The following is a 12,552-nucleotide window of genomic DNA, read 5'->3' as shown; positions in this document are numbered from 1 at the left end:
TGCTTTCCAATTTCTACTAGTTTTGAGCCTTTTGGTTCAATTCATCTTCAAATGCCAATTTTGAAAACAAAGACCAAGACTCATCGTCAATTAGGCTTTCAAATCATAAATCATAGAAGAATTGCTAGTAATTTTTGCTACTGTTTTACTACGAGTAGTAACTAGTACCTACTTCCTTTCACATCATTCATTAGTAGTGTTTTAAATTGAAACACTTCTCACGATTCTCATTCCGTATGTCGTCCAAACTAGTAGATATTTTTTTCCATTAATTTTTTCACGAAGGATTTGCAGCAACTCTTCAAAGTTAGATTCTCAAATTACTTTTCCAGCATTTATAGATTTTAAGATGTTATTAACAATTTCTTTTACACTAAATCATCAGACAACTATCCATATTTTTAAATCAAAATGACATTTGACCTTTTCCTCATTGAAGACAAGCGAGCAAGTGTGGTTTTTCCTAATCCACCAATACCAACTATGGAAATAACAGAGACATGCTCATCATAATTTGAGTCTAACAAAAGTTGTATGATTTATTTTTATCATTTCCCTCTTGAATAACATTTTCAACAAGTTCAAAAGAGGTGTTTCTCTTTTTGTATTCAAGATTGGTTTCTCAAAGTGATGCTCAATAAAAGGAATTGGGTCATATATTTTGCAATGTCATCTAGCTTCTCCCTAACAGTTTTAATTTTATGAGCCATCTTAAGAATATGCAATTTGGTTAGATTTGGAGAAGAGATGCATACCTCTTTTGCCAAATTATTACTGTAAGGAATTGATATGAAGAGGCAAAGAGTAGCAGTTCAGGATGTTGATACTGCCAAAGTATGCTGAGAGAAGAGAAAGAGGAAAAGATTTCTGTATATCTATTATGTATTAATCTGTACAGTGCTAATTTATACATTTTGTAATTGTAAAAATGGAAAACAATGAATACAATAAATGTAATTATTCAATCAATCACATAAATTATGGATTGATTGAAGAGAGAATTGCTCCTTGATCACACCAGCATGAATCAAGGAATTTGTGCATTCCATATTTCGTCACTCCCCCTCAAGCTTGTGGTTTGTAAATGTCAAAAACTCCAGCTTGCCTAAGTAAATATGAATGTTGTCTGCTGCACAATGGCTTTATGAAAATGTCTGCTGGTTGTTCTGAAGTACGAATGTGCAAAGTCTTGATTACCCCTTCTTGTATCTTGTTTCTGACAAAGTGGCAATCAATCTCTATATGTTTTGTTCTTTCATGGAATACTGGATTTGCTGCGATATCATTTGCAGCTTTGTTATCGCAGTATAAAAGGACAGGCTTTCTTACTTGTACCTTTAGATCTTCCAATAACCCCAAAATCCAGATGATTTCACATGTTGTTTTGGCCATGGCTCTGTATTCGACTTCTACTGAAGATAGAGATATTGTTGATTGTTTCTTGGTCTTCCAAGAAATAAGAGCTCCCCCTAACTTGATACAAAACCCTGTAAGTGACTTTCTTGTCATTGGATATGTGGCCCAGTGTGAGTCACAATGAGCTGTGACAACTAATTCTTTGTCTCGGAGAAGGAGGAATCCTAATACAGGACATCCTTTCAAGTACTTTAGAACCTTTATTGCTGCATCCATGTGAGATTGTTTGGGTCCATGCATGAATTGGCTAAGAATGTGGACTGCATAACTAATGTCTGGACGAGTCATGGTGAGATAGATCAATCGCCCAACAAGTCTTTGATACTTTGTAGGATCTTCCAGTGGTGGATCATTTTCGAAAGATGATATCCCACTATCATATTCTTGAGTAGTCAGCTTTGTATTCTGTTCTATTGGAATGACACTTGGCTTGCATCCTGATAGTCCTGAATCAGAGATAAGTTCCAAGACATATTTCTGTTGGCTAAGGGATATTCCTGCTGGGGATCTTGCAATTTCAATGCCTAGGAAATACTTTGGCTCTCCTAAATCCTTTATTCTGAATTGTCTGTTAAGATGCTCCTTTAAGGATTTGATTCTTTTTTCATCATTTCCTGTAATAAGAATGTCATCGACATATATGATGAGAGCAATAAAAGTTTTACCTTTGTTCCAAGTGAATAATGCATAATCATGTTTAAACTGAATAAATCCTATGTCAGTGAGAGCTTTACTGAATTTCTCATTCCATTGTCGGGATGCTTGTTTTAGCCCATATAGGGATTTCTGCAGACGACATACTGTGTTCTCCCCTTGTTTGCGTAATCTCGGTGGAAGATCCATGTATATTTCTTCATGAAGATCCCCATGAAGAAAGACATTATGAACGTTCATTTGATGGAGAGGCCAGTCAGGACAGAAGCCACTGTAAGAAAAGTACGAACGGTGACATGTTTGGCTACGGGGGAAAAAGTGTCCTGATAATCAAAACCTTCTCGCTGAGTGTATCCCTTGGCCACTAAGCGAGCTTTGTACCGTTCTATGGAGCCATCAGCACGATACTTGATTTTGTAGACCCATTTATAGCCAATAGGTTTTCTATGGGAGGGGCGAGGCACGAGATCCCAAGTATGATTCTGAGAGAGAGCAGTAAGCTCAACAGCCATGGCTTGATGCCAGTGAGGGTGTTGAATAGCCTCTGAGTAACTAGTGGGTTCTCTTTCTGCGGAGATGTTACTGATGCAAGCTCTATATATAGGAGAGAGACGATCATAAGTCACATAGTTTGAGGTGGGATACAGTGGAGTTGAAGGATTTGAAATGGTGGGACACTCATAATCTGTGGCCTAGATTGGTGGTTTGGGCTGACGAGTGCTACGGCGGACAGGAACAGTAGGGGCCTGAAGAGAAGAGCTGGGTGGAGGAATAAGGGGTTGATTTGGTGGGTCTGCTGTAGTGTTATCAGTGTTGGTTATGTCAGGGTCAATAGTAGGAGTACTAGGCTGAAGAACTGGTGGATTAGGAACCATAGTGAAGAGAGGATCTTGAAGGGTATCATTGTCAGGGAACACTAGAGGTGATGGTGATGATGATGGAACAGTGTCTTCTGTGGCAAATGGAAAAATATCTTCATGAAATACAACATCTCGAGAGATCAAAAACTTGTTTGTAACTAGATCATATAGCTTGTATCCTTTCTGAAGCATAGAATATCCCATAAAAACACAACGGGTAGCCCGAGTACCAAACTTATCATGTGATCCAAGAGTGGTAGCATAACAAAGATAGCCAAATACTCGAAGATGATTAAGAGATGGTTGCTTCTGGAATAATACCTCATAAGAGGTCTTCCCATGAAAGACTCTACTGGGCATGCGGTTGATCAGGTAGGTAGCAGTGATCACACATTCGCCCCAAAAAGAGATAGGTTTCTAGGAGATGACGGTGTTTTCGTTCGACAACCCCATTTTGTTGGGGTGTATAGGTGCAAGAACTTTCATGCAGTATCCTGAGTGATGAAAAAAGGGATGAACAATTATAATTAAAGAATTCTCTAGCATTGTCTGTTCTAATCCTTTGACAAGAAGTATAAAATTGTGTGTTGACCATGACTAGAAAGTGTGTGATGTGGGTAAGTGTTTGAGCTTTGAATATCATGAGAAAAGTCCATATACCCCGGGAAAAGTCATCAACAATGGTGAGAAAAAAACGGGAGCCATCATGATTTGGAGTGTGATAAGGTCCCCAAATATCAAGATGGATTAGGGCAAAAGGTTGTGCCGTAGTGGAAGTGCTATGTGGAAAAGTAATTTGAGCTTGTTTAGCTAACGGACAGACGAGATAGTGAGGTTGGGGAATAGTAGTGCTGTGACCTAACCTTTGATGGAGAATAAAAGAGTTTTTATTAATTGTTGCATTACAATTGGTAATTTTATTGGGCGTGATACATGGATGAAAAATTCTAGAAGACTTTGCTGGTGCCCAATAGTATATACCTCTATGAACCTTACCCAAGCCCATCAGTTTCCCAGTCGAAGGGTCCTGAAATTCACATACGTTAGGACAGAATTTTACAGTGCAAGTATTGTCTTCACATAGTTTTGATACTGATATGAGGTTAAAATGAAAGGTAGGGACACATAGAACATTTTTAAGGAATAAATTTTCGGATAATTGGACAGTGCCTATGTGAGTGGCCGGGGTTATGTTTCCGTTCGGCATGCGAATAGATGTGGATGAGGTAGTGCAAACGGAGTGGAAAAATTTTGGATTACAAATGATGTGATCACTAGCCCTTGAATCAATAATCCATATGTCAGTAGTAACTAAATTGAAACAGTAGGAAGTACCTACATAAGACGTTGTAGGTGCGGTGGGAGCATTATTCAAAAGCTGAAGCAATTGATTATATTGATCCGAAGTGAGAACGGGTGCTTGCGGATTGCTGGAAGAAACTGAATCAACCTGAAAAGAAGAAGAATTGTTATTTTTGGCTTTAGGGCATCCATGTAATTTCCAGCAATGGTCTCGATCATGATTGGTCCGTCTGCAATAGTCACAATATAATCACCCCCGATTAGAGTGTGAATTGTCAGACCCATTGGACCCGTTTCTGGATCCGTTTGACAAAAGCTTGGGCCCAGTTGACCAGTTGGTTGGCCTGTTTGACTCTGATTGTGACGTGGCTCGATTTGAGCCATTAGATGCGTTTAAAAACGCAACCAGCTTCTAACCGTCAGACGCAGAGATGAAATCTGGGCCTTTCATCTCTGCATATAAATTCATGCCCTTTTCCTTTGCAGGTTGCCCTAGCCACGAGAACCCATCGTCGTTTTCCTTAAGCCTTGCAAAAACTAGAGAGTTAGTGGATGGCCGATCGGAGTTCAACTGGCGTTGGCTCTCATCCTGCACTGCTAGTTGAAAACTTCGGCGAAGGGAAGGTGGTGGAGAAGTGGCCAGAACTTGGGTGCGAAAAGCATAAAAGCTTTCGTTCAACCCGAGTAAAAAATGTGATAGACGATCGCGATCGCGGATCCATTGGTACTGGTGGAGGGTTTCCGGCGGCCCTTCAAGAGATTCCTCAGCAGCGTCCAACTCGTTCCAGACGGCAGAGAGCCGATTGAAATAAGTGGTCACCGAAGCGTTTCCTTGTTTGAGTTCGATCAATCGCTACCTGAGGGTGTACGTTTTAGCGAGATCCAGTTTCCCATACATTTCTTTGATGTATGCCCATATATCAGCGGCCATCTTTGTTGGTGGGAGTCCGGCCGAGATGTCTGTAGAGATGCAATTACTGATCCATGAGCAAACTAGTGTGTTGTAGCGGTTCCAGTGGCGTTGGAGGTGTGGCTGTGGTCGTGGTTGGAAGTTTTTGTCCAAGAAAAGCTCTTTGTCTTTTGCGATGAGAGCTCGTCGGAAATCGCGAGCCCAGGATGCATAGTTGTCTGAACCCATAAGGGTTTGTTTGATGAGGACCAATTCTGGTCCATCGGAAACCGGCAAAAACAGAACGTCGCCTGGTTCAGGGCGACCGTTGATGTTGGCTGGGATAAAGCAAAATGGATACGGGTAGGGATTTGGATCCGTACCCATTTGTGAACCAGATTCCGGGTTGTGACCCGATATTCCAAGAGGAGTTGGGTCGGTGCGGGTAAAAGAATCTGGGTCATAACCCGGCATTCCATATGGGTAACGGGCTGCCATTTGATTGAGTTTGAGTTGGGTTTGGATTATCTGCCATTTGCAGAAAAATAAAGTACTAAAACGATTTTTCTGTTTGATTGCAGGAATAGAAAGGAGAGGCTTGTTTGTGCAGAAGTGTGAAGATTATGGCTCTGATACCATGTAAGGAATTGATATGAAGAGGCAAAGAGTAGCAGTTCAGGATGTTGATACTGCCAAAGTATGCCGAGAGAAGAGAAAAGAGGAAAAGATTTCTGTATATCTTATTATGTATTAATATGTATAGTGCTAATTTATACACCTTTTGTAATTGTAAAAATGGAAATCAATGAATACAATTAAATGTAATTATTCAATCAATCACATAAATTATGGATTGATTGAATGAGAGAATTGCTCCTTGATCACAACCAGCATGAACCAAGGAATTTGTGCATTCCATATTTCGTCAATTACTCGTCATCATTTCTCGCTTTATAAGTTCGGTGGAGAGATCATCCAATAAATCATCCGCTTCATAAAATACAACTTTGAGCCTTCGAAGCCATTCTATCACCAGTTCATTCTTCTTGCTATGCTGCTTCTCAACATCGAGAAGAACCGCCTTGGTACTACGAACGGTTTCCCTAATCTTAGTGATATTATCTTGAACAGGCCTGTCCAATTTCTTGGAAAACATGGGGTCCCAACAATTGCAAGAGTTTCCCAACATTTTTCTTTTGGATTGCAGTAAAGCTAGTGAAATTGTTTCTGGGCAATGAATGAGAGAGAAGGAGGAAATATTAGAAGAGTGTAAGAATATAATTATAAAAAGGTTATTATATTTCTGATAAATTAGAACAAAAAGAATAAATGTTAAAGAAGATTGCTTTATTCCAACATTACTTGATGTATTTTTGATATGCTGAGGTATAATTGTTTATCAAGCAACCACAACATGGGAATGAAATAAAGCTTATAGCTTTTGAACTGGTCATCAAATTTTCTCAAATTTATTATCTTTAAAATTCCTAATATTCTCTCCAAAGATGTGTTATATTGTTGGTCCTGAAAGTCCCACATTAGTGAGAAATTAATTGGTCTGCCTAATTTGTTAGTCTTTTATGTTTTTGCCTATATTTGAACTGGGTTATGAGCAAAATTTATCCAAGTGGCAATGTACAGTGCAGGAATTGGCTGGAGATGGGACAAAAGAGTTGAATCTTGAAGGAAAAGTTGTGGTTCCAGGATTTATTGATTTTCATGTTCATTTGATTTGGGGAGGGCTGCAGGTTTAGTTACAAACTTGTTTTATCAGCAGTATATTTTTTCTCAAGATGTACTCTGCTATTATTCTTTCAACTTTTATTTTGACTAACTGGACATTGATTAGTTGAGGATCAAAGTCTAGTGAAAAAGCATGTTGAGATTTACAAACATATGCATGGTTATGGCTGTGAAATTTTTTTCTTGATGACTTCTACTTAGTCAATGTATGACCATTTTTCCAGTATACTGGCGTAGACATGTGCTAATATTCTTGTTCAAATGACAAAGTTGTCTCTTTGTTCTGTCTGAGTAAGTTTGAATCTTAAGTTTTTAACACAGGCTTCCCTCTATGACTTCTAAACCTGATTTCTCTTACATAAGGAACTCTAAAGTAGCAAGTTTGAATCTTAATTAGTATTTTTTTTCACCCTTTTTTCCCCCAACTTCTTAATTTCAAAATTGAAACCTGTTTTCTTCTTCTGATTCAAATTCATCCCATTGTGCAATTACATTTTCCAAACTGTTAGTATTATATGTTTCTAAAAAACAAATATTTAAAATAAAACTAAAAATGGGCTAATGCTTATGAAATTTTAAGTTATTTATAATGAGGTTAAATTTGTCAAAACAAAAAATATGTTTAAAAGTAAGAATACTAATCAATTAGATGAGGTTGAATTAATTATCTAACAACTTCTGGCCCTAAATAAAAATGGAGGCCCAAGCCCACAAAAAGCACGAGAAAGAAATTTTTATATTTTTATATTTTACATTCATTTTAGACTTAAATAACTCCTTTTTATATTTATTAAAAATTCACAAGTTATTAATCTTTGACTAAAGATGTTAAATTACCTAGAATAAATAAAAATATGCAATGTTATGTAATTAAAATTGTGACCTTAATAAGAATATATACAAATTATAATAATTAAATTTATAGCAGTAGTCGGAATAGATACAAACAATAACGATAAAATCTGTAACGTTACTCATAATAAATACAAATAATATAATTCATTAATATCATTTTGTCTTGTCAATTTTATTCATTAATATAAAAAACTGATAGATTCTGTTATATATAGATTAATTAAAGAATTTTGAATAAATTTGACGTCATAATCTTTAAAGAGACAAAAATACATTTATTTTAAACATATAACAACTCTTATGCAATACCAAAATCAATTTATTCCATATACTCGTTATCTATTTTGTTTTGCAATTTGTAGCACTTTTAGCTTGCCATACTCCTGTATATAGAAATGTGTACATGATATATCTTATTTATTAAAAAGAAGAGAGACCAAATCAGATATTTATATACCCTTAAACATTCATCCATAAAGTATGCCTGAAGGGGAGAAATTATTTTTAGTTAATGAAATATAAAGCAATTAAGAAGAGCAATAAACTCAATTACTTAAATTCTCTGGAGGTGAATCATATCAGAACAGAAAAGAGAGTGGAGTCTCCTCAAGTCTTTCTACTGCATGCCATTGCCATTGTAGATATATCAGACTCCCTCTATATATGCTACAATGAAAAATGACAGATAACCCTTCTGTCGAAACTTTGAAATTAGAACATCCTGAGATGCTGTAGACTTGTAACTCGTTCAAGTCCTTTAGGAAGAGAGATCAATTCAAGGTCATCAAATTCTATTGAACGTAGGCTGCTAAGGGCTTCCCATTGCTTGTCATACTCTTCGTTTAGCAAAGACTTCAATTCGCAACTTTTAATACTTGGGAGACTTCAATTTTGAGAGAAGGCCAGCAGAGGTGTGTTGGTTCAAATGGTTCTACTGGAGAGTGATGAAGAAGAGGGATTTTGCAAGGGAAAGAGACGGCTGTAACATGGAATGAGTGCTGTTTTCATTCATAGAGTATGGATGATATATGTACAAGACCAGTCCACTGTTTTACCTAAAACAACCTAATGCAGTGGATAATTTTTACACATTTGAATTTGAAATAAACTTACATCAAAACATGTCTTAACCACAACTAAACTCAACTAAACATGTCACAAAAACATCACAATAATTCATCAAAACAGTAGCTTCAACCATTGCACCCATAACAGCAACATGAACACTTGGCGCCAAAAACAGTTTGAAACTTTAACTAAATAATTCTGCATTTCCAGCAAATTATCACCATCTTCAACACTCCTTGATAATCTTGCTGGAAACACCAAGTTTAAGTCTTAAATTCTCAAACTTGGCTTTGGATAAAGCCTTGGTCATGATGTCTTCCACCTGGTCTTCACCCCTGCAATGGATCAATTTAATCTTTCCATTACTTTCTGCCTCTCTCACAGCATGGAACTTAATTTTGATGTGCTTGGTTCTGCCGTGTAAGACAAGATTTTGTAGAGATTTTCGGCAAGGGGAACCCCAACACATCTCGCTACAATATGCTTTCCAATTTCTATTAGTTTTGAGCCTTTTGGTTCAATTCCATCTTCAAATGCCAATTTTGAAAACAAAGACCAAGACTCATCATCAGTTAAGCTTTTCATCAAATCATAAATCAAAGAAGAATTGCTAGTAATTTTCACTGCTTTTTACGAGTAGTAACTAGTACCTTACTTCCTTTCACATCATTCATTAGTAGTGTCTTCAATTGAAGCCACTTCTCATGATTCTTATTCCATATGTCGTCCAAAACTAGTAGATATTTATTTCCATTAATTTTTTCACGAAGGATTTGCAGCAACTCTTCAAAGTTAAGATTCTGAAATCCTACTTTTCCAGCATTTATAGATTTTAAGATGTTATTAACAATTTCTTTCACACTAAACTCATCAGACACACATGTCCATATTTTTAAATCAAAATAATGTTTGACCTTTTCGTCATTATAGACAAGCCGAGCAACTGTGGTTTTTCCTAATCCACTAATACCAACTATGGAAATAACAGAGACATACTCATCATAATATGTTGAAAATTTATTACAAATTAACAGCAAAACAGGAGAAAATCCAGCAGCAAAACAGTGGAAGAACAACAAGAAAACAGCAGCAAAACAGCAATGATACAGCAATGAAACAACAGTGTCAAGGCGCGCAAAAACACTGCCCTTAAGATCAAAATTTTGCCCCTACTAGAAGAATATTTGTGGTGCAAAAAGGCTCAACAGCGAATTGACCTCCAAGATACAATGACGAACCTCTTTTTAGAGTGCACACTCTAATAAAGGTTTAGAATAATATAAGACAAAGTAGTAGTGGTGAAGGAGAGTTGGAAAGAATAAGAGAGTGAAGAAAAATGTAGAAGCAACATACAAATTCTGTCGAGTGAGAAGATTGTGTGTTGAAAAGAGAACCAACACCTCCTTTTTATACTTGACAATTTCCGTTTTTCCCTCTTAATTTTCCACATGTAACAGCCAATTTATTAAATCAAAAATTGAAACTACCACCACTATTTAAAGCTCTAAAAAATTGTCATTGAGTTAATAACATAACAGTCATTTTTTAAATTAAAAAATTGAAACTATTATTGTTTTAATTGCTTAACATTCCAAAAAACAATTAACACTTAGTATTTTGAAATATCATAACGGCAGCTATTATCACAATCTCCTACATATTTCAAAATAACCAATCACCACTGATTATAGAATTTAATGCTTATGAGTTGGTGTCTTTCAGACTATAAACCAATCATTGAGTAACTAAACATCACTTATAGAAATTTGGTGAAACTAAGTTTCTATGAACCAAAAATTTCTTTAAGTAATTCAGAAGATTAGTTCTTCACACTAAATTCTCTATATTGTATATAGTTCTGTGGTTTAGCACTTTATGGCCTTGTGCTAGCCTGGATTTCATGAGTGCTTTAGAGATGCCTGCCTAAGCTCTCATAGGAATCGACCCAATTCCACACTCACATAGGTGAACCTCCATAAGGTGTGAATTGCAGTTTTTCACACCACTATTTATGTTGGCTATGGATTTCATTAAAAGTAATTTTACTCAACCTTATTCACTGCAATCAGTATTATCTCGCCATAGGGAGGACTTTCTATAGATAAAATTTGATAATACTTATCAAGAAAACAAATGACTTGTTATTACCCTTATGAACCTATTTCCTAGGATCTCCTATCAAATAGGTAGGGTTACCATCACTCTTACCTTATGTTTTAAGCATAAGTCCCATCCCCCTCGACGTATATTCCACTAACCTCCTACTTAGTGGTTTAGTTAGAGGATCGGCCAAATTTAACTCTAACTTCACAAAATCTAAGCTTACTACCTCAGATTCTAACAGTTGCTTTATAATGGTATGTCTTATCCGAATATGTCTACTTTTTCCATTATAAATTTTGCTCTCACTATTGCGGCCTAACAATCACAATGGATTGATACTTAAACAGGAGGGTGAGTTTCACTGGGAAGATTTGTTAAGAGATTCCTTAACCACTCAACCTCGGAACATGCATTTTCTAAGGCGATAAGCTCAGACTCCATGGTAGACCAAGCTATGCAAGTTTGTTTGGAAGACTTCCATGACACAGCACCTCTACCAAGTTTAAAGATATAACCACTTGTGGATTTTATTTCATCTGAATCTGATATCCAATTGGCATCAGAATATCTTTCTAATATAGGTGGTATACTTCCAAATGTTAGCCTATAATCAATGGTGCCCTTCAAATATCTAGCAACTCTGTCTAATGCTATCCAATGACTCTTATCAGGATTATGAGTATACCTACTCAATCTAGTGACATCATAAGCAATATCAGCCCTCGTACTATTCATTAAGTACATAAGGCTACCAATGATTTGGGCATATCTGTTTTGACTCATACTAAGTTTTGTATTTTTCTTAAGTTGAGTATTTCCATCATAAGGAGTTGAGACGGGTTTTCTGTCTAAATACTTAAATTTTCTTAAGAAATTTTCAACATAGTGTTGTTGTGATAACTTATGACCATCATTTATCTTAATGATTTTAATTCCAAGAATAACATTCGCCTCTCCCATATCTTTCATATCAAAATTTGAGGCAAGAAACTCTTTAGTCTTAATTATCACATCCATATTATCACTAAATATTAACATGTCATCAACATAGAGACATATTATCACATAAGTATTGTCTTCAAATGATTTAGAATATACACATTTATCTAAACCATTAATTGTATAACCATTTTAGACTAACATTTGGTCAAACTTCTCATGCCATTGTTTTGGGGCCTGTTTAAGTCCATAAAGAGACTTTACCAGTTTGCACACTTTATGCTCATTACCTGAGATAACACAACCCTCTGGTTGTTTCATATAAATTTCTTCATCCAAGTCTCCATTAAGAAAAGTTGTCTTTACATATATTTGATGTATATGTAATTTGTAAATTGCAGCTAAAGCAATTAACCCTCTAATTGATGCTATTCTTGTTACAAAAGCATAAGTGTCAAAATAATCTATATCTTTTTTTTGTATATAACCTTTGGCAACCAATCTTGCCTTGTATTTATCAATTGATCCATCAGTCTTTAATTTCTTTTTAAATATCCATTTGCACCCTATTGGTTTAGTTCCTAGAGGCAAATTAACTACTTCCCATGTATGATTACTCATAATGGACTCAATTTCATTATTTACTGCCTCTTTCCAAATGGATGCATCACGAGAATTCGTTGCTTCTTCATAAGTCTGAGGATCATTCTTTGTAAGAAAGAC

At 36.1% G+C, this 12,552-nt stretch overlaps 1 protein-coding gene across 1 annotated transcript; it reads right to left on the bottom strand.

The window, feature by feature from the left end:
* Positions 1-1,065: 1,065 nt before the first annotated feature.
* LOC116107925 (uncharacterized mitochondrial protein AtMg00810-like) lies at positions 1,066-2,259 on the bottom strand. Its single transcript, XM_031394198.1, has one exon. It carries the CDS (start codon positions 2,257-2,259, stop codon positions 1,066-1,068), a length of 1,194 nt encoding a protein of 397 aa, XP_031250058.1.
* Positions 2,260-12,552: the final 10,293 nt, after the last annotated feature.

Source organism: Pistacia vera, unplaced genomic scaffold, assembly GCF_008641045.1.
Source record: "Pistacia vera cultivar Batoury unplaced genomic scaffold, PisVer_v2 Contig1171, whole genome shotgun sequence".
Taxonomy (NCBI): Eukaryota; Viridiplantae; Streptophyta; class Magnoliopsida; order Sapindales; family Anacardiaceae; genus Pistacia; species Pistacia vera.
The sequence above is the reverse complement of the archived record's forward strand: the minus strand, read 5'-3'. Positions and strand labels throughout refer to the sequence as shown.

Bases quoted from the DNA above. Each gene is read 5' to 3' on its own strand.
- LOC116107925 (XM_031394198.1), bottom strand. From the start codon at position 2,259: ATGGATCTTCCACCGAGATTACGCAAACAAGGGGAGAACACAGTATGT.